The sequence below is a fragment of the Oryctolagus cuniculus genome, chromosome 12 (genome assembly GCF_051225735.1).
Source record: "Oryctolagus cuniculus isolate XC-2025 breed Fujian yellow rabbit chromosome 12, ASM5122573v1, whole genome shotgun sequence".
NCBI classification, from domain to species: domain Eukaryota; kingdom Metazoa; phylum Chordata; class Mammalia; order Lagomorpha; family Leporidae; genus Oryctolagus; species Oryctolagus cuniculus.
In genome coordinates this window covers 90,587,339-90,614,713 of record NC_142878.1, presented here as the reverse complement: position 1 = coordinate 90,614,713, position 27,375 = coordinate 90,587,339, and the positions used below count along the sequence as shown (strand labels likewise).

The 27,375-nt window shown below is 48.1% G+C and overlaps 1 protein-coding gene across 9 annotated transcripts in view; it reads right to left on the bottom strand.

The window, feature by feature from the left end:
* Positions 1-27,375, bottom strand: part of MAP2K5 (mitogen-activated protein kinase kinase 5) — a 270,153-nt gene that overhangs the window by 91,653 nt on the left and 151,125 nt on the right. For all 9 annotated transcript variants that reach the window (XM_089310609.1, XM_089310612.1, XM_051821809.3 and 6 more), the window contains 3 exons: positions 25,738-25,811; positions 24,754-24,804; positions 16,898-16,969 (listed from right to left, as the gene is read on the bottom strand). In XM_089310609.1, coding sequence (XP_089166735.1) covers positions 16,898-16,969; positions 24,754-24,804; positions 25,738-25,811 — 197 coding nt within the window. The remainder of the gene's footprint in view (positions 1-16,897; positions 16,970-24,753; positions 24,805-25,737; positions 25,812-27,375) is intronic.

Genomic DNA, 27,375 nt, shown 5'->3' with positions numbered 1-27,375 from the left:
AACGCTGAAGAGCATGATACATGGAGGTCTCAACCTGGGCAAACTGTACCTAAACTTACACTTTACTGCAGCTTAGTTCACGAGCCTCACCTAATATAGGGCTGGGTCCCAGCGCAGCGGGGGGATAAATCATCCTGGAATATTACTCCAGCAAAGTTTAGCTGTGACTGCAGCATATGTGCTTCCGAGCCACTGAAGCAAAGGCCCATAAAATACACTAATTACTGGAAGTTATGGTCACTGAGTGATTGATAGCACTCTGCGAGGCAACTTCCTCATTTTCAGCTCTTCTGACGGGGCTCATCCGCCACACAGCAATTATTAATTCATGACCCAGCCCTCGGGCAACAGCACCTTGACTTCTAATTCTCCTGCTGCCAAACTACTGCTACAGCTGGACACTGTCTTCCTTCATTCTGAAGGCTGGGTAAGGATGATAAAAAGCAGATTTCATGCTAAATGCTATTGTTTTGAATCTTTAAACGTTGCTTGGGCTTCTTAACCCTGCTGTCCCAAAACACATAATTCTCCTTCTTCTGTAATGCTGTCTCCCTTGCATCGCTTTCTTTTTTTCCCCCTTAGACCAGAGTGTCTATCTACACAGCTATGCAGATACACGTGAGTGCGTATGTGTTTGCGTTCATGTGTGTATACATGCGGGTGCTTCAGGAAGTTTGTGGAAAATGGAATTAAAAGATGAGCTTATTTTGGAGCCTGAAATGTTGAAATCCATGTCTATGAGGGACTTCAAGAGTAGGAGAGATGTATATTATAGAAAAAGTAGGCATGAATTTCAAAATTTATTTTGTAACACAATAAACATTTTTTAAAAGTTTACTTTTTACTTATTTGAAAGGCAGAGAGGGGCCGATGCTGGCTGACGCTGTGCCGTAGTGGGTAAAACCACCATCTGCAGTGCCAGCATCCCATGTGGGCGCAGGTTCAAGTCCCGGCTGCTCCATTTTCCATCCAACTCTCTGCTATGGCCTGGGAAACAGTAGAAGATGGCCCAAGCCCTTGGGCCCCTGCACCTGTGTGGGAGACCCGGAAGAAGCTCCTGGTTCCTGGCTTCGGATTGGTGCAGCTTTGGCTGTTGCAGCCAACTGGGGAGTGAACCAGTGGATGGAAGATCTCTCTCTCTCTCTCTCTCTGCCTCTGCCTCTGCCTCTTCTTCTCTCTCTGTGTAACTCTGACTTTCAAATAAATAAATAAATCTTAAAAAAAAAATAAAGGCAGAGAAACAGAAAGAGATACAGAGATCGTCTATCCCCTGGTTCACTCCCTAGATGCCTACACCAGTCAGGGATGCCAGGGAGCTCCATTCAGGTCTCCTGTGAGGGAGGCAGGGACCCAAGCACTTCAGCTATCACCTGCTGCTGCTGCTGCTGGACAGGAAGCAGAGTGGGGACTGAACCCAGGCACTCAGAGATGGGATGTGGTGTTCCGAGCAGCAGCCTGGCCTGCTGCACCACAACACCGGGCCCTAAACTTGCCTTTGAATTTCACTTTCCCATAACGTTCTGAAGTTCCCTTATGTGTGCGTGTGTATGTGTATGTGTACACAGCAATCTGTTTGTCTATACCACATTATACCAAAAACCCTGGCTCAATAACTTTTTGGCCGAATGCTGTGCTTAAATACAATATATAATTCCAACCAGGCCATAGTCTAAATAAGGCAGCTAGATGTTAAATTCAAAAGAAGGGGAGGAATTTTCCATTGAAAAAGACCCACTTTTGAAACTTTGCATCCACTCTAATTGTTCCATGTTGATTCCCATCAGCAACTCTACTCAGAACAAGGCTAATTAAAATATCTGGGTACATAACTAAATCTCTGAACATAACTTAGAAACAATGCAGAGGTCTCTCTCTTTTTTTTTTTTTTTTGACAGACAGAGTGGACAGTGAGAGAGAGAGACAGAGAGAAAGGTCTTCCTTTTGCCGTTGGTTCACCCTCTAATGGCCGCCGCGTCCAGCGCGCTGCGGCCGGCGTACCACGCTGATCCGATGGCAGGAGCCAGGTACTTACCCTGGTCTCCCATGGGGTGCAGGGCCCAAGCACTTGGGCCATCCTCCACTGCACTCCCTGGCCACAGCAGAGAGCTGGCCTGGAAGAGAGGCAACCGGGACAGAATCCGGTGCCCCGACCGGGACTAGAACCCGGTGTGCTGGCGCCGCAAGGCGGAGGATTAGCCTAGTGAGCAGCGGCGCCGGCTTTCAGAGGTCTCTTTTGATGGTGTTCTGTGCCTTGAGAGGAAACATGGTAAGAGACTACAGAGAGATAAGGTTCCATCATGATGCATGAAAACAACTGTTTTACTTCTCTGATGGAAAAATGAGTGTTCTTCAATGTTTGCACAGCTCAAAACACAATTCTCAGGGTAGTTTTCCTCTCTGGAATCTGAGAGGTGCAACCGCTGGGCAGACGCGACTCTACAGCCCCCTACTTCTGGGATGTGTCAGGAAGTCCCAGGAGACTCAACCCACAATCCTACAGACAACATTCCTACCACTCCCTGCCCGCACCACTCAGTGTGACCATTCCTCCTGCTCTACATCTCGCCGTGTCTCCAAACGCCTGGCAAATTTTAACCTGTTTAAGGGCAAACTCTGACTCACACATGTTTATGTTCTCTGTGACACCTGAAATTGCACTCTGCAGGAGGCTGACGATAAGCATTTGCTGGTTGTGATAAATGCCTCCCTTCCCCACTGCCCCGTCCCCGAACAGTGTGGACTCCTAGAGCCTGTTCAACCTGGGGGTGAAAGCCTGGCTGCTTCTATGCTACCATAGCCTAATAAACACAGCACACACACTCTTCAGTAGGACGGTTCCACAGTCTTGACTGAGAAGGCCCTCTTCTGCATCACTGCTCTGAATGGTCATTGGCTACCACTCTGATGCATTTACGCATTTTGATGCACTCAGATGGCCTACGTCTTATTAAAGACCAGAGGGTTGCAGGCCGGGAAAAGATCAGAGTTAACTGCCCCCGGAACACATCTCACGTGCTTCATTCAATGGCCATGTGAACAGCCATAATAAGCATTCAGAAACGAAACCCTTTTAATATGCTTGTATAAAGCTGCCGTGTGCTCTGGGGGCTTCCATCGCGGATGTGCTGTCCAGAGGGCGTGGCTGGTGGTGTCTGCGATGACATCAGGGCTGGGATCTACTCTGCTGAGCGCCACCTGCTCTGCACCTCTGCTGCTACACGTTTCACAGCGACAGGAGTCACGGTCAGGGGACATTCTCACACTGCTGGCTCCAGGCGTGCTGCTGCCCTGCCAGAACACTGTCCCCCAAATCCAGCCCATTCAGCACGACGGAGCGAGACGCCATCGCTCCCAGGAAGCTTCCTGGGGTGGACCTGCTTCCAGAGACGACCTTAACAGGATCTATCATCCCAGACGCTACTGTGCAAAGCGACCTTGTTACTTCCCCAGCAGGAGCCTATGTTGTGATCAACAGAACTGGGCAGGAGTGATCCTATGTGATTTCTCCGGTTGGGCCTTAAGAGATCTGCAGCTTTTGCCACTGCAGCTTAGCACCCCAGGTCTCATGAAGAAAGCTTACACTAGCTGGGAAGGGGAGGGAGATTTCACAGAGAGAGAGAGAGAGAGAGAGAGAGAGAGAGAGAGAGATAAATAAAACAGGCAGATAGATAAATGAGAGAGAAAGAGAGAGCACTCCCAAGTATTGGTTACTCCTCAAATGCTCACAACAGCCAGGACTAGGCTGGGCTGAAGCAGGGATCTGGGAACTCCATCCAGCATTGGCAGGAAGCTGGAGCCAAGAGCCGGAGCCAGGAACTGAACTCAGGTAGCCCGATGTGTGACACAAGCATCTTTTTTTTGGCCAGGGCAGAGTTAGACAGTGAGAGAGAGAGACAGAGAAAAAGGTCTTCCTTCCATTAGTTCACTCCCCCAATGGCCGCTACAGCCAGTGCTACGCTGATCTGAAGCCAGGAGCCCGGTACTTCCTCCCGGTCTCCCACGCAGGTGCAGGGACCCAAGCACTTGGGCCATCCTCCACTGCCCTCCTGGGCCACAGCAGAGAGCTGGACTGGAAGAGGAGCAACAGGGACCAGTACCCAGTGCCCCGACCGGGACTAGAACCCGGGGTGCTGGCACCGCAGGTGGAGGATTAGCCAAGTGAGCCATGGCACTGGCCAACATGAGCATCTTAACTGGTGGGCTACATTCTGCAATGTAGGTCCTAATTACTACATGGAATGGCTGGCCCTGCTAGGATTCTGACCCACAAAGTCCCGAGTAAATAAATGGTTGTTCTTTACACTATTGGGATAATGTACGCTGTAGTCCTATGAAAAGCAGTCTTGACTATCAGAGCCAACAGAAATCTGCCTTTTCCTTTATCTAATTTCCTGTTCACTCACCATTTAACATTCAACTCTTCTTTTATCAAACCACTTGACCTACTTTTCTATAGAATAATGGAAGAAGCAGACTTTAACCCAGGAGTCAGGACATCTGACTGCTGCTGCCTGGTCTAGACATTTCACTTTTTTCTTTTCTTTTAAAAAGATTTATTTATTTGAAGGTCAGTGTCACAGAGAGAGAGTGAGAGAAAGAGAGAGACAGAGAGACAGAAAGAGATATCTTCCATCCAATGGTCTAGATGACTGCAATGGCTAGTACTGGTCCAGGACAAAACCAGAAGCCTGGAGCTTTTTCCAAGTTTCCCCCATGGGTGCAGAGGCCCAAACACTTGGACCATCTTCCATTGCTTTTCCCAGGCCATTAGCAGGAAATTGGATTGGAAGTGGAGCAGCCAGGACACAAACCAGCACCCATATGGGATGTCGGCTTTGCAGGCAGTGGCTTTACCTGCTATGCCACAATGCTGGCTTGTCTTTTTCTCTTTTAAAATATTTTATTTATTTATTTGAAAAGAAGAGTTACGGGGGCCAGCGGGGGGAGAGCGAGATCTTCCATCCACTGGTTTACTCTGTAAATAGTTGCAACCTCTGGGGCTGGGCCAGGCAGAAGCTAGGAGATGGACTCCTATGTGGGTGGCAGGGGCCCAAATACTCGGATCATTGCTTGCTGCTTTCCCAGACACATTAGTAGGGAGCTGGACTGAAAGAGAAACAGCCGGGCCTTGAGCAAGCACTTCAAAACGGGCTGTTGGCGTCGCCGGCAGTGGTGGTACTTGGCCCATGGCGCCACAACGCAGGCCCCGACACTTCACTTTTTGAAAAACTTTCATTTTCCTGGCTCTCAATTTCTTCCCTAGCAAAAAGCAGATCGTTGGTTCTCATAAGGTGGAGCGATCTTTGATTGCTGGTTTCTCACTGACTTCCTATCACGGGGAGGTTAAATGACCTGGTATCAAATGACTCTGTTAAGTGTCTTGTCCGTGAAAAGCGTAATGTTGTCACTCTTCTTATTAACACGACACAGAGCAAGAGGATATCAAGAGCTGGGAGAGAGGAAGGAGCACTGGATCCCGACAGCCCCACCCCCAGAGTGTGAGCCGGGCAGTAACCGGGCACCACCTTCCTTCTCCCGGGCAGGAGTGGTCTGACTTACCAAGTTCTACAGTCTCTTCTAGCTAACACTCTCGTCTCTAAATACAAGTAAGATGTGTCTACATAAATGTTGAAGTTACTTTGGCCAGTGGGATCTTTAAAGAACATTTCAAGCCAATCCCGGGTCACTGGATTTCAGTATTGATTGAATTCTCGAAGCTGTGGTTTTTTGTTGTTGCTGTTTTGTTTTCTAAATTTATTTATCTGAATGGTGGAGACACAGCCAGATAGACAGACACTGAGAAAGGGTGTGTGTGTGGGGGGGGGGGAGCTCCTCTCTGTTAGTTTACTTCCCAAATGCCCACAACAGGCAGAGCTGAGCTAGGGCCCAAGCCAGGAGCTGGGAATAATCCAGATCTCCCATGGCAGTAGCAGGAACCCAAAATCCCAAGCCATCACCCCTGCCTCCCAGGGTGCACATTAGCAGGAAACTGGAATTGGGAGCTGAGCTGGGACTCAAACCTGGAGATGCGGGTGTCCCAAGGAGGGGTCTTAACCACTAGGCCACACCCACTCTGAGCAGTGGTTTTTAACCACTGGATATCTCAAAGTCAGCAGCAGTGCCCCCCACCCCCCAAATTATCATAAGACTCCTAGAATTTTGCAGTTGATAAATGTCAGTGGAAAAATGTCCTTCTTTTAGATTTCAGCTCAGAGTAAAACCAAAGCATTCAGTTACCCTTAACAGATCATCCCGCTTATCTAACAAGTCATAACTGTCAAGCACCCTTTACAACGCAGGCTCCAGCCTGGCCCAGCCCAGGCCATTGCCGCCATCTGGGGAGTGAATCAGCAGATGAAAGATCTCTCTTCTCTCTTTCTCTCTCTCTCTCAACTCTTTTAAGTAAATAGATAAATCTTTTTAAAAAAAAGGTCGGTTCCATGGAATCAGGGACTTCTGTCAGCTCTGTTCATGGCAGTGTCCCCAGTGTCTCCAGGCCCAGCGGAGGCACACACAACACGTATTTGCTGAGTGACTAAATGAATACATGGCTGCACCTGCAAGGTGCAGGCTCTTCTGCAAGGAATTTTTTATATTGAAAAAAAAAAAAACAAAAAACTAAGATACTTGAGTGGCAGACTGCACAGTTCAGTAGGAAGGGTACAGGGCCTGTCCACGAGCAGACTCCTACTGTAACGAATAGAAAGCCGCACACCTTCAGCGTTTGCTTCCACTTTGTTCTTGCTGCAGAAGGTTCAGTCTGCTGCCCCAAAGGTAACAACTGCTTCTTCCTCGCTGATAGCCCTCCAGTGTCCGAGGGTGGGCTGCCGAAGTCCAGCTTTGTCTTTTCTTTATTTAAAACTCTTCAGTCAGGACTTTGTGTCAACCTGATGCTTTGTTTTTGAATTCCAAATTCTGTGTGGTTGAGTATGTATATGATATGGGCATGTGCTGTTGGGAAAAACCTTAAAATCAATTTGAAATCCATCAAAATAATAAAATGCCTAGCTGGGACTGCTAGCACCTGTTCTGTCTTGTTCCGTCGATCTCATGGTTGTTCCCGACGGCTCTGAGCACAAAGCAAGCTCAACAAAGCCCCATTCATTGGGAAACACTGCACTGTGTCTGCCAGTTTCACATTCACCACGATCGCTGACAGCCCTGGAAAATGCACATTTAGGCACGCTGATCTGAGACAGCTGGATCCCTTCACAAACCTTGCGGAGGACGGCGCTCGTCAATCCATCATCTGCCAAAGGGCGTTTTAACAGCTCCTTCTGGCAATAGGTTACACAAAAGTTTAGATGGAAAAATGACAATGGGAAAAATCAAGGCGGAATTACAGAAAGGGGAGGCCGAGTGGGGAAGTGGGGGCGGACAGCGTCATGTGCTACTTCTCTCAACATCCAGCAGTGGGAGGTGAGGGGCCCTCGACAGGGACTCTGAAATTTCTCTGCACCACCTTCCGTGGAAAGTTCCGTGGCTTCCGGGTCCTTCAAACCCTTTTGCCTCCTGATGGTTTTCAGCAGAGACTTCTGAGCGACAGGTAAGATGTTCTATCACCTGCAACAGCAGACTGCACATAACGTAATAAAATGCAATTTCCACTTATACTCTTGAAAGTAACTTCAAAAAAACCAGGAGGAGAAAAAGTGAGTATTTGAGTGGAGCACACTCGGTGCCAAGGTTCTGTGGCCCGGCAGAACCGACAGCAGCTGCCCACGGGACATCCAGAGCCACCTCTCGTACCAGGCTCCCGATCACCCACGGCCAGAGCGGCAAAGTGCAGCTGCGGATCCACAAGGACAGCGTGCGTCTGGGTGACTTTTTCCTTTTTTGTACAGAGAAGCAGGGGATGCATTCTTTGCATACTTAAGTAGACAGGAGCTCCACTTCTTCTTGGAGATATTTATCTAGATAACACTCCATGGTTCTTGATACTTGGTACTCAGTACATACGGGATGGCTCTTCAAAGAGAAACTTAGCTTTCTGGGGTTGCTGATGTTCAATGCAAGCCTAGAACACGGAAAATGTTGTGATCCTGCTTGTACACACACAGGCCAGTGCCTCCCGCACCACACTGCAGGCTCAACAGGGAAACAGGCCCATCTTATCTGTCAGTGTTTCCCCAGCACTTAGTGAAGTGCTTGGCCCTCAATAAATATTTGAGTAATGAAGGAGTTCTAATGTAATATTCATCTTACAGATAGGCAACTGATACTTGCAGGGGCAGGGTGAGGTGGCTAAGAGCACTTTAATGATAAGCTGTGGTGCCAATATGTGAACCCAGCTCTGGTGAGTCCAGAGCCTGGGCTCTTGAACAGTTCTGGAATTAGGCTGACGGTCCTTGAGCCTGGAAACAACTTCAGAGAGAAAACGAGACTCTCCATTAGACTTCCCCGGAGGCTTCATGCGGGGGACCAGGGTGGTGACCCACGCCATTCCATTTTCTTTCTTTTTGAAAAACTTGAATGATTTTTTTAGAAAACATTTACTTCTCTATTTATTCACTTGAAAGGCAGAGTTATTGAGAGAGAGGGATGGAGAGCGACAGAGATCTTCCATCCTCTGGTTCACTCCCCAGTGGTGGGGGGTGAGCCAGGTCCAGACCAGGAGCTCAGGACTCCATCCAGATCTCCGCCATGGGTGGCGGGAACTCAGGTACTTGGGCCATCTTCTTTGCTTTCCGGTGCATGAGCATGGAGCTGGGTCAGAAGTGGAGCAGCCAGGACTTGAACCCGTGCTCAGATGGGATGTGACTTTACCCACTGCGCCACAATGCCCGCCCAGTTTTCCTTTTCATTTCCACAGCTCAGCATGGTTTATGTGTCTGCTTATAAATGGTGAAGGTTACACTTCACGTTCTTGATATCTAATGAGTCATCCAGCATCCACTACACAGTATATATAAAGCCAAAGACAAAAACTGAGACGTGTTAACACATTTTACATTTCTCTAAGACAGGGTATCCAACTATTTGACTTTTATTTATTTAGTTGCTTATGTGAGAAGCAGAGAGACAGTGCATGACACAGAAACAGCACACTCCCACTGGCTGGTTTACTGGCCAAAATGCCTGCAACAGCAGGGACTGGACTGGGGCTGAGGCCTTGCTCAATTCAGGTCTCCCACGTGGGCTGCAGGAACCCAGTGACTTGAGCCATCGCCACTGCCTCCCACAGTCTGCGTCACAGCAGGAGGCTGGAGGCAGAAGCCAGAGTATGGAATTGAATCCAGGCACTCCAACGGGGTATCCTATCCTGACTGCCAGGCTTGGATGCCTGCCCCCTGCTTGTACTTTTTATGCTAACTTCATGGGGAAAATTGTGGTTTACTATTTCCCAACAAAACTCACTTCCTCTGGCCAAAAATACTGCATGTGTCTTTCAGGAAAAAAGTTCCTTTCTCTGGTTGTTTTTCTGTAGAACTAGTAAGAGGGAGGCAACCTGAAATGCCACAGCAATCTCTCTTCCATATGATAACATGAAGACGGAAACACTTTAAGTTTTCTCTCCTTTGCGTTCTCTTTCTTCCTGGAACTTGGAGTTTTGCACAGCAGACTTCTTGCCCTGGTTCTCTCGTGTTCATTTCTTTCCTCTATGTTGCTGCCCTTGGAACAGTAGCCTGTTCTGATCTTCTGAGTGCAGTATTTGTTCTTACTCCTCTGAAGACAGCATGCGTAGTTAATTTGGATTTTCTCCCCCACCACGTGGTTTTTCACACCCTCCAACTTGATTTTTTTCCCAGTTATTTTAGGCTTCTGTTCTCATGCTAAAGGCTGTCCTCCAATGTTTCATTAAGAGTAAGGAGTGGGGACCAGGGTTGTGGTGTGATGGATTCAACAGTCATCCCCTACAATGCCGACATCTTGAATGGGGGTGCTAGTTTGAGACCAGGCTCCTCCATTGTGTTTTTTTTTTTTTAAGATTTATTTATTTATTTTAAAATCAGAATTACAGAAGGGCAGAGGTAGAGGCAGAGAGAGAGAGAGGTCTTCCATCTCCTGGAGTGGGGCCAATCTGAAGCCAGGAGCCAGGAACTTCTTCTGGGTCTTCCATGCAGGTGCAGGGGCTCAAGGACTTGGGCCATCTTCTACTGCTTTCCCAGGCCATAGCAGAGAGCTGGATGGGAAGTGGAGCAGCTGGGACTTGAATAAGTGCCCATATAGGATGCTGGCACTGCAGGTGGTAGCTTTACCCACTATGCCACAGCTCCAGCCCCCAGAAGCTATTTTAAAACCATTACAAAAACAGAGAAACACTTGGCCAAAAAGATTTCTGGAGTATCCATTAGGGTACTGGAATTGTGTTAGATAGTCCAGGAAGTTGTCAGAGAATCAGTTAAATCTGTAGTGGGAAATGTGTGTGAAGATGTGGATGACGGTTAGAAGAAGATAGCACTGTCGGCCCCAGAGGGCAGAGCTGGTGTCACGGGGGCTGGGCTTAATTGCACAGGGGGCTTCAACAGGTTCATGGAGAATGGCATTAAAAGACACATTTAGGAGCAGGTGTTTGGCCTACCAGTTACACTGCTGGTTAGGACACCTGTATCCCATCTGGAGTGCCTGGGTCCCAGTCCCAACCCCAGCTTCCAACTCCAGCTTCCTGAAAATGCACACCGTGGGGAGCAGCAGTCATGGTTCACAGAGTTGGGGCCCCCACCACCCACGTATGGGGGAGACCTGGATTGAGTTCCGGGATCTCAGTTTTGGCCTAGTCTGGTCCTGGCCACTGTGGGAATTTGAGGAGTGAGCCAGCAGATGGGAGGTCCACCTATCTCTTTCTTAAATGGAAACAAAAATGCTAAATTCATTTTTGTGCAACACAGTTTGAAATTCACATAGTTTTTTTTCATAGTACATATTTTCCATGAACTTTTGAAGGTCCCTCAGATGCATGGATCGCAAAGATTTTTTTGCACCAAGATAAACTCATCTTTTAATTCCATTTCCCACGAACCTTCCGCAGCGCCCCAGCGCCCTTGTTACCTTGGGATAAGAGGGACAGTCCGCGGAGAGTACGGCAGGCACAGTGCTGCATGGATTCCTTTGCAACTTGGTAGAGGTGAAGTCTACGACTCATGAACAAAACCCCTTTTGTAAAAATAATAGAGCCCATAAAAACCCTCAGCAAACGGTGTTGCTTTGATGGCCGTGACCTTGTGTGTGTCTTGGAATCTGTTCTGCACCTATCGGGAGCCGCGCTGCCGAGCCGGGGTCCTTGCCTTCATCGCTTAGCACATCATTCAAAGCACTTCAATAACACGGTGCTCACGCTGAAGACGGGTCTCGGAGGCCTCACTGACACACCAATTAGCCAGGCGCATCGAGCCAGGCTCCGGAGCCGGGTGGGGGATGAGGCAAACAAAGGCAGACAGAGCGCGGGTTCCAGTGGGAAGAGCAGAGAGCGTGTGCTGGAGGTGGGGTTTTCGGTCCGGCTCCTGCGCAGGAGTCTGCCAGAAGATCACTCGCCACCAAGCCCAACAGGGTCACTACAGGGCAGGGGAACCTTTTTTTTTTTTTTCCTGCCAAGGGTCTTTCGGATATTTTTAACATCACTTGCAGGCTGGATGAAATTATCCACTTAAAAACCAGCCTGCTACAGTTGTACTGAGCGTCAAATCCCGCCTGAGGCTGCCATGGCAGAGCCAGGTCAGATGATTTCGAGGGCCTAATATGGCCCGCGGGCCAGACATTCGCAGCTAGTAGCTTATATTGACCAGTCAGAGAGAACCACAAGGCAGATCGCGCACCTGCAGAGCACAGTCAGGGAGGGCGTGGGGACATTACAGGACTAGCTCAGCGCCTCTGTAATGGATCTGCACTGCAGGCGCAAGGCTGGAGGAGGGCGGATGCTGACTGACTTCCTGATGCAAGAACAGTCAGCTTAGAGTCCAGTTTTTGCAGGAACGACCGCTACGTCCCTCTTACAGGTGTTCGTGGGGCTGGAATGACCCATGCATGAGGGCACTGCGAAGGCTTGTGGAAAATAGATCGAAAAGTTGATCTTACTTAAAAAAAAAAAAAAAAAAACTGAAACCCATGCTCAATTGTTTTGTAACATACACCTTAATGAACTTTCTTTAATTAATTTTTTAAAGATTTATTTATTTATTTGAAAGTCAGAATTACAGAGAGGCAGAGAGAGAGAGAGAGAGAGAGAGAGAGAGAGAGGTCTTCCATTTGCTGGTTCATTCCCCAGATGGCCGCAACAGCCAGAGCTGCGCTGATCTGAATCCAGGAGCCAGGAGCTTCTTCTGGGTCTCCCACGAAGGGTGGCAGGGGCCCAAGGACTTGGGCCATCTTCTACTGCTTTCCCAGGCCAGAGCAGAGAGCTGGATAGGAGCTGGAGCAGCTGGGACTTGAACTGGTGTCCATATGGGATGCTGGGCACTGCAGCATCCCACTACGCCACAGCACTGGCCCCTCATGGACTTTTCAAAGATCCTACATACGCATGAATTTCAAGGTTTTGCACCAAATAAACTTATCTATTCATTCCATTTTCCACAAATTGTCTGAAGTTCCCACATACGTGAATGAAGTTATTAACTCATCAGGAAAAAAGAAGAGTGGAACTTCCTCCAGCCATTCTCTGGGAGGAGAAACAAACACCGAACTCCCTATGCAATGGAGAAATGGCAGGCCGGCACTGTGGTGTACTGAGTTAAGCCGCAGCTTGCGACACTGGCATCCTGTATCTGCAGGATGGTTCTGAATCCTTGATGGCTCTCCTAATGTACCTTGCAAGGCAGCAGAAGACGGCCCAAGCACTGGGCTCCTGCCACCCAGGTGGGAGACCAGAATGGAGCTCCTGGCTCCTGGCTTTGGTCTGGCCCAGCCCTGGCTGTTGCAGACACTTAGAGAGTGAACAAAATGGAAGATCTCTCTCTTTCTTGTCTCTGCCTCTTTCTCTTTCATTCTGCCTTCCAAATAAATAAATAAATGAACCTTAAAAAATGAAGAAGTACGCTAAAAGCTTTTAGGTACCCTCTGCCCTTTCATTTAAGGATGAAATAAAACCATAGAATTTGGTAAGAGGATTATGGAGCTGGGCAAGGAGCGGCTAGGGGAGAGGCGGAGGGGAGAGAGAACTCCAGCACCCAGCTTCGGTCTCTCTGATTCCTTCTCCGCCTCCTGCATTTTCCCACAGTGCCCTTCGTCACAGGCACTCCATGGGAAAAGGTCAGCCCACGACACCCGGAGCAAGGCGCGCACACAAACAGGTACCAAGGCTGTCCTGGGGAAGACCCTGCCCGCTCTGATGCTGATTCTCTCTGTAGGGGCTTCCTGGGTGCACCTCAGAGCTGCAGGGGAGTGGCGGCGGGAGAGATCCACTATCTTTCCCCCTCCTCCTCTGAGTGGCCACCTCCCTCCAGGCGAAGTCCTGCTCCAAGGCCAGCTCTGTTCTGAGCTTCTCAGACTCACTCCCTGGGCTTCAGGGCCCTCCTTCCCAATGTGACAGCTTGGGGTGCCCCTCGCAGGGCTCAGCCTGGGACGTGCTCCACGGGGAGTCACTGCATGAGCCGAGGGCTCGAGACCTCAGCGTCTGCACTGGCGAGGGAACCTTGCTCTTAACGACGAGCAGAGAAGAGGAGCAACACTTGCAGGGTGCTCACTCTTGGAATGCAGTCTGCACCTCCGACTTGAAGATGCTTCTCCAGCTAGGGTGATCTTAAAGAAGCTTTACCACTCTCCGCCCAGCACACTGTGATAACCGAAAAAGAATCCTGGCCTCCAAACACTTCTTTTGGACCAAGTTCCCAGTCCCTCCAGGTAACAAAAACAAAGCAAGAAACTACAACCAAACCCTCGGTGTTCTCTTGTGGTCTTCAGTGCTGAATCCCCCACAACGTCACATCTGTGGACTCGAAACCTTCCACACCCACCCCACGGCTCTATCACATGGTTTTCTTTATCTTAGACCTCAAATAAATTCAGCACATAACACATGTCCAGGGCCTTACTCCATTCTCCAGGGACTTTCTGTTCTACCAATCTGTTGGTTGCATGTTGTCACTTGTGTGTCTGATGGGTCATTGAGTTCTAGGTGTGTGTGTGTTGGGGTGCGCACAGAGGCTGCAAGCTCACAGCTCTTTTTGAAGGCTTTTTGTTCAGTGTCACGGACACAGAGGAGCTCCAACCTAGTCCCAGCCTAATCCTTCTTAATCTTACAAATTCAATGAGTCTACTTTCTTCAGTCTTCTGGAGTCTATTCAGGTTCTCTTCCAGGATAAATGAACATGATCAGGGCCAGTGCTGTGGCGTAGCGGGTTAAGCCGCCATGCAGCACCTGCATCCCACATGGGTGCTGGTCCTAGTCCTGGCTGCTCCTCTTCTGATTCAGCTCGCTGCTAATGCTCCTGGGCAAGCAGCGGAGGATGGCCCAAGTGCTTGTGCCCCTGCACCCATATGGGAGACCCACATGAAGCTCCTGGCTCCTGGCTTCAGTCTGGCCCAGCCATTTGAGTAGTGAACCAGCATGGAAGATTTCTCTCTCTCTCTCTCACCCCCTCTGCCTTTCCCTCTCTGTATCTCTGCCTTTCAAATAAATGAATAAATCTTTTAAAAAAATGAACATTATCAACAAATCCCAAATATATCCGTGGCAATCTAACTCTCTAATGCCACACAGAATTTCTTTATTAATCTTTGCATCCTCAGTACCCAGCAAGATACTGGAAGACATGTATTCCAACATGCAACATACATAAATATTCATGTGCTACACTATTTACTGGGCATCTGCCGAATCTCCTACCTACCTTAATCTTTGCTTTCACGCCTACCCCTCTGTCTCAGTGCTCCAGAGAGCACTCGGTGATCCTTGGAAAACGTCAGGTCATTTCCTCTGAGTGACACTGGGAATCCTTAGTGTAGCCTACAAGGCGGTACATGCTCTGGCCCTGGCTACCTCCATGAATTTATTTTTTCCCACTTGTCCCTTGCAAACTCCACTCTGGTCACCCTGGCCTCTCTGCTTTTTCTGACACATACCCATCACAGCACATCTTAGTGCCCTGGACCTGCTGTTGCCGGGGGCTCCCTTTTTCACAGCACTCAAGTCTCTGCTCAGTCTTTCATCAGGCAGAATTTCACCACCTGACAAGTTACACATCCAGGTATCCGTTTGTTTATCCCTTTGTTTCCCCTCTTGCCTCAACCAAACCTAACTCATAAGGCCAAGACATGGGTGTCCTCTGGTTACACCATCCCCACGGCCCACACAGCAGGCAAAGAGGAGCTCAATGCATGAAACTGTAAATGAGTGTGGAAGGACGAAGGGGGAGCCCTTCTGTGTGCTCTGAGTCTCCAGGCTATTAGCATGCTCTCTCATGGAGTCGCCATGCCTGTGTACTGCTGCCTTCCAGGGCACAGCAACGTCTCAGCTATGTGACTACAGACCGCTTCGTGGAAGGGAAGGGGAGGTAGCAGCACAGTCACAAGGTGCTCGCGTGGGAAGGGACTCGGGGCTCGTGGTTTTGCACCTCCCAGTGAGGGCCGCCTGGGCAACCAGCAGCAAAGCTGGGCCTGCACTCAGGACGCCCATTCCCAGCCTGGGATTCCTGTTTCTCTGCCCGCTAACCTCACAGTTGTCCTGGGCTGTCTAGTCACCTCTAAAATCCAAACACCACCAACAATTTGGAATCTGTAAAGGGAAAGTATGCACCAGCAAGGCCTGAGTCCCGCAAGTCAAAAGCCCGAGTCTCGCCTCAAGCTGGCTCCTAGCAGCAGCCCTTCAGGGTGCCTTGGCAGACTCAGCTCGGAGATCTGTCTCCCATCATTGCTAACCTCGCAGCTGGTGCATAATATTATAGTTCTTCTTAGATTCCCATTTAAGAAGAAGCAGAAGAATATGGTTTAATAAACATTGAACATTCGTTTTTGCTTTCTCTCTATGGTGCAGGTGCATCGAGCCTGGTGACATTTTCTTCCAAATACAACGGCAGTCATGCATTACAAAAATCACAGGCAAAGTACTGGACTAAAGGAAAAGGTGGTAAAGTCGTGATTGCAACTCTATGATCTTACTTAACAAACTCGTTCTATTTTCTAAAAAGTCTTCCGTTATCTGAGTCACTGTAAGCGAAAGACAATTCTGGAAGCACTGTGGTGTCTGGGTGCCACACCACTGAAATTCACACTGAGCCAGGTTTCCTTCTCGAGCAAGTCCTGCATTTCCTTCTAAATCAGTGGTCATTTATGTAACAGCCTTGGTGAGGTGTTCTAGTGGGGCTGTATCTAGCGCACTGAAAGTCCATTCTAAATACAGCTACACAGAGTAAAGATATTAAAATCATGCTGAACACACACACTCTGTCCCCCACCCCTGTCCTGTCAGACCACCCTCCATCCCGCATGCACAGGTGCTTGGACCGTATCGAAACCAGGTCACTGTCTTGTTTCTAAACAAACACACAGAACATATACATCCATCACTTTTGAAGCCACTGCCTTTGGAAGTCGCACATGAATGTCAAACAAGGCTATCGTCACACAGGATGTGTGTGGAATGCCTCTTTCAGAACACAGCTCTCCAGGTTTAATGTATATAAGGATCACCAAGGGAACAGGTCCACACTGCAGATTCTTACACATCTGGAATGCACTGGTCTTGGAGGGGCCAGGGGGCCTGGGTTTTCAACAAGCACTCTGGGTAAGCCTTCCACTGGCGATCTGGGCAAAACGCATGGAGCTCTAGGAACTACCCAGAGTCCATTCACAAGTCACACGAGGACATCAAATTAAGGGCTTCCCAGGCACCTCTGGGTGCGGACACACACAGCCCACCAGGGGTTTGCTTTATTCTATCGGAATCTTCATGTTCCTCCTGACTGACCACCTTAGCACAGGCACACTCAGAAGTGTCTATTTATGAACAGTGAGGACAACATACCTCCATGAAGGAGATCCCCAAGCTCCAGACGTCAGAGTGGATCCCATACTGCTCCCCTGAAATTCTTTCAGGCTGCAAGAAGACAGAAGGGGCTGTGAGCTGATGGACGCCACTCCAGAAACACATCCACTGACCACGAGCCCAGCAAAGGGGGGAAGACGCCCACCCTCACACACCACCTGAGGGGCAGCAGGGCATCTTACATGTATGTACGCGCATGTGTGTGCTTGATGTTCTACGTGGGGACTGCACGGAGGCACACATAACCTCATGGAGTCGTCGCAAATGCCCCACGGGGGAGATTTATCACCTCTGTTTTACAGGAGACAGAGGCTCCGAGTGGTGCAAGAATCTGGGCAAGATGCTCCGCTAAATTTAGAAACTGGAGCTCGAGCCTGGGTTCTCTCCCTCCAGGTGCAGTGGCCTGAGCTGGCAAGTGACGAAGTACACAACATTTTGCAATATTACCATACTTACTTGCACTCTGACAGATGGATCTGGAACATTAGGGCTTGTCAAAATAGTGTTTAAAAATGTTTACTTTTAAGAAATTTCAGACTTACGGGAAAATCTGGAAGATTAAGACTAGTGCAAAGAACATCCATTTTTCCTTTACCAAGATTTATGTCCAGTTCTTTGGCGTATTCTAATATAACTTCCCCATACGTCACTGCTGTTAATGTCCATCAAGAACCTCAAGCAAACGTGAAGATCCCAGAATCCTCCAGAAATGTTAAAGAAATAACCAATGTTGCCTACTCCTTGTCCTTTCTCCCCCTCCCCATTTCTTTATTCCAACAGCTGGCTGTCATTCATACGTGCACATGGCGCTTTGCACAGAATATAGGAAAAAAAAGACAAATAAAGGCTGAACCTACATACAAAATATTTTGGTGAGACCAACAATGACATTAATTATATCTGTCCACTGCACGGCTGAAACAAATGCAAACCACAAGGCGACAACAAGGCATAGAAAAAATGAATGTCAATGGCATAGAAAAGAGTGGTAAGGTTCACAGGCATCAGGTGGCAATCCAGAGAACTCCTTAAGGAGGACATCCTCAATGACCTCTTGTTGGAGAGATTACTCTCCAATAAGCTTACAAAGCTAGATTGCTGTCACGAAACTGCGAGCAAGAATGCTCAGCGGAATCAGGCAGTGGGCGTCACACGTCCATGGGGAAGAATTCACACAGTAAACAGGGGTGGGGACAGTAAACAGGGGCGGGGACCTGTGTCCAAGCCCCTGAAACCGACCTGAGCATGAGACGGGCCCTGATACATTGTGAATGTATGGAGCCTGGGTTTCATGGCTTCAGGCTGCGCAATTCAAAACTGCTCTCATCCTTGGGCTGTCTCGTCCTGTCTTCTCTCCTTTAAAACAAAAGCAACCAGCAGGTACCACACTGCTGACGGGTGGTCTGTGATGGACACTTTGCAGCTGAAAAAAGCTGAAGCTGTGGCTCCCTTCCTCGTGCGACGGCTGTCACCAGACTCACATCTGGAGCACCTCTGTGCTGAGATTTCAGGGAGGAGCAGAAACCCCTGCCCGTTTGAATGTTCCCAACACAAAGAACTGACAACTGTTTGAGATAATGGATGACACTGGCCCTGATCTGCCCGTTACACATTACATACATGTAGGGAGATGTCACCTGTACCCTACAGTCAGGCATAACCATTTCGTGTAATTAAAAAAAAAAACTAACTGAAAAATAAAACCTAAGACCCTGGCCTGTTTGCTTAAAGTTCTTCTATGTATTTATTTTCATTTTATTTGGAAGCCAGAGAGAGGTCTTCCACACCAGGTCTCTCACATGAGTGGCAGGAGCCCAGCTGCCTGAGCCCTCACGGCTGCCTCCCTGGCTCTGCATTAGCAGGAAGCTGGAGTCAGGAGCCGGAGCTGGGCACGGGGCCCAGGTGCTCCGATGGAGGACGCAGGATGTAGAGGTCTTTACCACCAGGCTCTGTGCTCACCCCTCTGGGCCTTTTGCAAACCAACTGTGTCGCTTTTAAACTTTGCGAGCTTCGGCTCGTGGGCGTGTTTCGTCTGCCCATTGCTCCTGCTAAGTCTTCTGCGTGCTGTTTCGTTTTTCTGTGTCCAGTGTTCTTTGCGTGCTTGCTAGTTAATTGTGGTGAGATTCTCTGAGGCTGCCTGTTTGAAGCCAGCTTCTTAGCTCTGGAGCTGCAGGTCCAACTCAGGTCAGGCACGCACAGGCCCGGAGAGCCGACCTGAGCTGAGCTGGCCTGCACCTCAACTTCTCCCACTTTCCAGCTCCCTGCGACTGGGGCTGGTGAAGCAGCTCCAGATCCACTTTGTCCTTCCAGGAAAACCGAGCTCCCTAGGCTGTCAGCAGGAAAGGGGCCCTGGGGCTTGACCTCTGCCCCCTCCTCCCCCAGGAGTGCGCCCTCGGGAATATGCAGCTCTGGTGCTCCTGGGACACTGCCTTCCTCTCTGCTGCGGCATTCCACCCCAAATCCTCCCATTGTCGTTTCTGGTTATTTGGGGGAAAAAAAAAAAAAAGGAGTTAACTTGCACTTCTCAAAGAGCTGATCCAGATAACCTAGGCCGCCATCAGCAGAAAGAGCAGCGGTGTCCTGATTCCCTGTTGCCACTCCGCAGGTTCTGAGACGTGGGCTAGGCCAGGTCCCACCTCTGGGTTTCTCGTGTGTACGATGAAGGTAGCAGTAATAACTCGTACACCTCAGGGGACTGCGTGAAGATGAGAAGAACCCACGTAACACGCATGGCTCTGGAACGCCCAGGAGACCTCAGCATACTTCCATCATCACCACTGCCAACGCGAAAGCACAGCCAGCGTGGCGGATGGCATAACCTGTCTGCTCTATTCCAGGGAAAGGCAACGGCCAAGGATTGGAGACTGGGCAGACGCAGACTTCCAGGACGTAAGGAAAGTCACTGAGACTGACTTTCTCATCCCAAAGCATACGTCCTTGAGTGAGGCTTTCTGTTCAATTTTAAAACTTCAATTATTTATAACAACGCCAAACCTCTACATTTGATTTTTAAAAATATACTTATGAGGGGTCTTCAAAAGGTTTGTGAAAAATGTGCATTACCTTTTTTTCCAAGATTTATTTATTTATTTGAAGGGCAGAGTTACAGAGAGGCAGAGGCAGAGAGAGAGAGATCTTCTATCTGCTGGTTCACTCCCCAGATGGCAGCAACAGCTGGAACTTTGCTAATCCAAAGCCAGGAGCCAGGAGCTTCTTCTGGGTCTCCCAAGTGGAGGCAGGGGCCCAAGCACTTGGGCCATCTTCTACTGCTTTCCCAGGCCACAGCAGAGAGCTGGATCGGAAGTGGAGCAACCAGGTCTCGAACCAGTGCCCATATGGGATGCCAGCACTGCAAGTGGAGACTTAACCCACTATGTGACAGAACTGGCTCCGCGCATTACTTTTTAATTTAATTTTTCCACAAACTTTTTGAAGTACCCTCAGAAACAAACCTCAATAATTGAATAATTGGCTAAGGTTTTAGGGGCTTCTTAAAAAACAGACTAAAAGTTCTGTCATTTAATTATTTTTTTTATCAATTTTTATTTACTCAAAAGGCAGAGAGATAGAAAGAGACAGAGACTGACAAGACAGCGAGGGATCTTCCATGCATTGGTTACTCCCCAAATGTCCACAACAGTGGGGGCTGGGCCAGGTGGAAGTCAGGTGCCATGAGCCTTGTCTGGATCTCCCACGGGGCCGGCAGGGTCCCAAGTACTTGTGCACCTCTCTCAGGGTGTGCATTATCAGGAAGCGGGAATTGCAAGTGCAGCCAGGACTCAAGCCCAGGCACTGTGACACGGGGCGTGGCTGTCCCACCACAGTAAGTAGAATTTTTGAGGAGTGGTTTAAAGTAACATAAGCCCCAAAGCCTGCTGGCCCCCTTTCATAATCCTTTTAAAATATACTTAAAAAATCTTTCACACTTGGGATGAGACTGAACCTAATTCTCCACCCCTAAAAAGCAGTGTTTCCTCGGCCACGACAGTCCCTTGCCAGCTCTCAGAGAGGAGGCTGCAACAAGCTGACTCTCCCAGTCTCCTACAAGCGCCACTGCTGAAGCTGCTACAACCTTTCAACTTTCTAAATGACTGAGGAGGCTGCACGAGCCTCCTTGCCTTTTCCCTGTCATTTTTCTTGCAACTCAGACTTCAGGCTATGGGAGGATAAAGTGAGACTGCTCACACACACAGGCCCATCTCCTTCTGATTTATTTTGTTTTCTACACTGGGGCAGCCTTGCTGTCTGCAGATGAGTACCTGCAAATCCTCCGTACCTTATTATCAAGTTAAGATTCTAAATATGCAAAGCTAAGCGTCCTGCTTGCAATCAGTGAACAAGCCACTTTTCAAATGCAGCCTTCATGAACGGAAGCGTTCTTTAGCACTGGGTGAAGGGACCCAGGACAGAGTGAGCAGAAGAAATTCTGCCCTGTGAAGTTCAAATTCTGGATCGGGAGAGCCACACAAACAACCTGGACATAACGAGAGGCATGGCAATTGGGAGTTTAGTTTTCATAGGCCAATCGCTTAGGGTTGAATCCTGACTTCCCCACTTACTAGCTGTGTGAACTTGGGTATAAGCCTCTTAACTAACCTCCATTTCTTTATCTGCAAAATGAAGAAAATATTACCTATTTCATACAGTTGTGATTTTTTAAAAAAAAGATTTATTTAGTCATGTGAAAAGCAGAGTGACAAAAAGAGAGGGACAGAGTGGGAGAGACAGAGATTGTCCATTTGCTGCTTCAGTCCCCAAACGGCCACAACAGTCAGATCTGGGCCAGGCTGAAACCAAGAGCCAAAAATTCCATCCGGGTCTCCCATGAAGGCGGTAAGGGCTCAAGCACTTGGGCCATCTTCTGCTGAATCCTCAGGCACATTAGCCAATTAGTAAAGCCACCATCTGGGGCGCCAGCATCCCACGTGGGCACTGGTTTGTGTCCTGGCTGCTCCACTTCTGATCCAGCTCCCTGCTAACGGCCTGGGAGGCAGCGGAGGGTAACCCAAGTGCTTTGGCTTCAGCTCCCTTCCTGGGAGACCCAGAAGAAGCTCCTGACTCCTGGCTTCGGCCTGACCCAGCGCTAGCTGTTATAGCCACTTGGGGAGTGAACTAGTGGATAGAAGATCTTTCTCTTTCTGTCTCTTCCTCTCTTTGTAACTCTGCCTTTCAAATAAATAAATCTTTTTTAAAAAAGAGTTAATATAATTCTTAAGTTTTAAGAACTTAAAAGAGTGACTGGTGCATGGTGCTGGTAGCCATTATTATGCCGATGTTTTTGACCTCTGTACAGAAGTCGACACCAATAACGTGGTGAAATGAGGTGACCCCTGGTTACACATTCCCACACTTTATAATTTGTCCCATCCCCTCTCTACCACACTGCCTTCCATTTCTGAGTCTTTGTCCATCCTTCCACAGTAACCAAGCTGCCCTCTTCTATAACTGCCCTTCTCACACATAGTCCCAATCACCAAATCTCTATGTTGTACACCTTCCTCTCTAAACCGGGGCAGGAAATGTTCAGCCCACGGGATCATCTCGCCTGGCCCTGCCAAGGCAGGACTCAGAAAGTCAAGAAGTCTATAGCAGGCCGATGTTTAAGCTGATAATTTTGCATGGCCTATGAATTAAGTCTTCATATGTCACACATCACGCTGCGGTACACGATGTTATGCTTCCTGTTTCACCCAAGGCTCACGTGAGCAATGGCGTGGTACACACAGTGTATCTGACTAGCCGGAAGTGCTCCGTGAACACCGGCCGATCTGCTGGTGGGACTCAGCTTCAGGTACAGCTTTCAGTGGCACGGACCAGGGGGCATCGGACCTCCCTGCACAGGGCCAGAGAGTAAACATCTTTTGCTCTCTGCTGTGACTGTCACAGCTATTCAACTCTGCAACAGCAGTGGCAAAGCAGCCACACACACACACACACACTTCATAAAATAGGTGTGGCAGTCCAATAAAACTTCGTTCACACACACCAAGCAGGAAGCTGAATTTGGCATTAAGAGCTATCCTTCATTAACTCTTAGCATAGATCTTCACATAGAACTCAAATAATTATAAAACAGACACAGCTCAAAGAAAACCAGTTGTGGTTTAGAAAAACAAACAAGGACAGGCCAGATAGAAGGTAGAGATTAATGCGGATTAATACTTGCACTAGCGTTAACATGGATCGAGTGCCCTCACCCCCAGTCTCTGCTCACACCGCCAGGTGAGCACGTGGCAAGGAGAGCCTGCTGGTCTAAGTGCAGCCCTCACTCTCACTACTGGGCTATCTCGCTCCCTTCCTAGGTATCTTGCGCTTTTTACAGCTTGGTCTATAAAGCTGATGACTGGAATTCACTCACCCAAGAAGCAAAGCAATTTTAGCTTTGCCAATCTGAGCCATTTCATAATTTTAAAACTCACAGTTTCAATTAACAGATGGACGCATCACAGTCATCCATAAACAAACAGGAAAAAAAAAAAAGCTATGTCTCCCATGTACACCTGGGAAAGACGACAGAAATCTGGATCTGTGCATCCAGATATAATGCAACTTAATTATTAGAGCAATTTAAAGCTGCTGAGAATAGGATGGGTAGTTGAGGAGCTGCTTCATGCAAAGTTTATTTATTTATTTTTTTAAGTCATGCTCCTTCAAGGACTGACGCTGCAGCTTTGTCAGCTGTCAAGGTGGACCCTCCATCTCACGCGAGCTGGTAGAGCCTGGATGACTAAGCTCTATAAAAACAGGGGTGAGGACTCCAGACATTAACCCATTTTCCTCCACGTTAGCTCGAAAAATTAGAGCAAAACTCTCCTCAAAACTAATACAAATTAAAAACGAGCTATTCTGGTGTATGAATGAAAGCAAAACATTCTGTGCTGCTCTGACAGTCTGAGCAAGCCTGCTACCTGTTACAGTACCTGAATCATGCGACACGCATATACACAGAGTATCGAGGATAAGATCCACAGTTCTAGCCATATGAACGTCATATAACTTCAACGGCTACAAGGAGTGAAAAGTACCACCTAAACAAACCGAGAGCACCCCCATTGTAAGAATTAATCTTCAGATGTTAAAAAGAAAAACCTTCACCCTAAAATGATACTAGATAAGATGTCTACTTGGTTTTTCCCTTCTGCTCTTGAAATGGCCGCGGGCACAATTCACGTAGGCATTTTTTTCAGACTCCAGCAACTTGCCTTACCAGCGTGGTGAGGCAGAAGTTCAAAGCCAAGTCCACACTGGTCTCTGAAACAAGCCTATGCCTCCACTTCTTGGTCTCAGTGAATTCATTTCCTTGAAACCAAGTAAGTTACCTTACGCTAGGCATGGATCCAACTAGGACACAAAACACAGTGGCACGGGTTCCAGAGAGAACTGCCTGCTAAACTCTCATGTTCACAGATCCATAAATAAAACTTGGTCACATCAATCATCTAACTTTGATTTGGTGACAAATGTGTTTATATTCCTGGGAAAAACAACCAATCTTATTGACTGACGTTTTGGTACACTCGGGCGTTAATTAAACAAACAACGTAAAAGAACAGCCACCACACCTGGAGGTGCAGTTTTTCTGTAGGATTCAACCCCAAAACTCAGCAATTTCTAACCTGCACCAACCCGTGAAGGCAACAGATCAGATAAGCTGATGGCTCCGGCACAAACTTTAATGTCTTTAAGAAAGATTTAAAAATCGGATCATGACTAGATTGACTTTGTAATTTATAATCTGCTAGGCTAAAAAGCTGTGGAGCTAATCTAAGAATTATACACTACCAAGTACATAAAGATGTTAGCTTTAAATGTTATTTTTGCATAAGTTTACTTACCGCCATATAAGCATTTGTTCCAACATACGTCTTGGCTATAGAATTCACCAGCTATGAGACAAAGCAGTCTGTTACAACAATATAAAGATAATGTGGAAATAAAATGGGCAATTATTCTTCATTTAACCTACAATCATCATTCCTATAAATCAACTAAAAATTATGTAAAAGGGAACAAATTTATCTAGAAAGGCATTAAAAATGATTCAATCTCTCTTTTCTTTTGAATGTGATTTCCAATTTAAACAGGCACAGCATTACGGTTTATAGCAGATAACCTTAAACAATTCACTTAAGCAAGGATGCTTATCGCTTTAGTACCCCAAACCCGCCTGATATAAAAAGTCAATTTCAAGTAGAATCTGAACACACTCATGTTTAGTCAGATGGCGCAGCACGTGAATGAAGCCCCACGCGTTGCTGGAATGAGTCGAACGCTAACGACGCTGGAGGGGTAACAGGCTTTGACAACTCATAATGCAACGCTGACCTCCGCTTTGGTCTCCGTGTTTGGCTGGGAGTAAAGGTGGCTGCAATTCAAATCAACATCGCGGCGCGCTCGTGGGTCACTATCACCGGGGTCCTCGGGGGAGGCCCAAAATGGAAATTAATTAAAATTTGTGCTGCACATTGTAATGGCCCTCCACCATTGTTGCTCCCAATATTAATTTTTATTGTGGGCCAGTTGGGCTCCCCAGGCGCAGCTCCCACTCTGCCCTCCCTTTTGTCTGGCCAGAGCGCTTTCATATCAAACCTGCATATCAATGAAGTTTGCTATTCGTAAGTAGTAATTACAATATCAGCAGTTTTTACTGTCATTAAACAATGAACAATCATATTCTGATGAAGGCAACGCGCTCAGAGATTAAAAATGAATAACACGCTCCCAGCCGAGGACAAGATGCGAGTTGCTGTCTGTCTGGCAGCTGGGGGGGGGGGGTGTTTTCAATCCAAGTGGGCAGTGCAGGGGAAAGAGGGACCTACCTGGGTGCTGACTCCGAAGTCACACAGCTTGACCTGTCCTCTCGTGTTTACTAGCATGTTCGAGGGCTTCACATCTACAGCGGGACCAGAGAATTCCACGTCACTGATTACTGCATGGACAGTGCTTCTTAAAAAGTACGTGCGCAAACACGCTCTCTCTCTCTCTCTCTCACACACACACACACACACACCCTGTACTGCAGAAATGACATCATCTGTTCAACCTGAAAACCTAATCACAATTTTTTGTGAAGCGTTTTACCTAGGAGCAAATGTAAGGGCCTCCCTCTCCCACTTCCAACCGTTCTTGTTTTTCATAGATGCCAGCGGTTTTTTCAAGTGAAAGTCAAATCAGACCTTGGCTTCCAACAACAGCAGATATACCCCCAACCCTACTCCCAAGCAGGTAACAAGATATGATTTTCTTGCAAAGAATTTGCATTAAAATTCAGATTAGTTTTGTTCTGTATGTGCAACCATCAAGCTACCCAAAGGGAAGGCAAACAAGAAAAAACAATCACTCCAATGATGTTTGAGACAGGTTCCCTCTGAAGGAAACAACGAGAAAATGAAAGCAGCATTGTGGTTTCTCGTGGTTTATGTGACAAACCCTCCTGCAGACAGCATGCGCAAAGTGATCTAAGGATGTGTGCACGTGTGTGCTTGCGTGCACCTGTCAGTCACTGTTTCATCCATCTTTTCCTAGACATCGTTTCTGACTGCTGTTGCAGTTAACAAAGGAATTGCCGTGGATTTCGTCAAAGCAGGCAGTTGCTAAATAACGACACAAAGGAATCCTGTGAAGTGTCCACAATGTCAACAATGAGCTCTCCAGGAATTCAGGGAGCCCACAGAAACCACACAGGCAGGAGGAGAGCACACGGCTTTCAGCCGCACCTGCTGCAAGGCTTCCCCTTTAATGGCAAGTGTGGTCTAGAACAGACAGTGGTTACATTTAACACAGCACACATAACCTCAACCACCCTGCAACTGACAGACTCGAAACTTCTGATGTACGTTTGAAGATCGATCTGTAAATGAGTTACTCTCCCTCAGCCCTCCACCCTACGAAAGGGTATTCCCCAACAAATTATCTAGCCAACAGTAGGTTCTTAATTCAAATTTCAAGTTCAAACTTAGCAGCAATGGTTGAACCCTACTTAGCTATCTGACGGGCAGTATGGCAGGCACTGCCTCACATACCAGCTCACTGAGTGCTGCCTGAATGTGTGAACTCCATGATGCCAGGGACTTTCTCTATCAGTCACTGCCGCACTCTCAGCCCCTGGAAAAGCACCAGGCTCATGATGGTACTTCAGTCTGGGGAAGTGAGGGTGTGTGGCACAGTGGTTAAGACACCAACTCGAAATGCCTACATCCCACACCAGAGTGCCTGGGTTTGAGTCCCAGCTCCGCTCCTGATTCCAGCTTTAATTAATGTGAACCCTGGGAGGCAGCAGGAGATGGCTCAAGTACTTGGTTCCTGCCACCCACATAAGAGACCTGGACTGAGTTCCGGCTTTGACCTGGCTAGGCCAGGCTATTGTGGGCATTTATAAGGAATGAATGAGTAGATGGGAGATCACCTCTCTCTCCTTCTCTGTCACTTTGTCTCTCTTTCACTCTCTCTACCTTTCA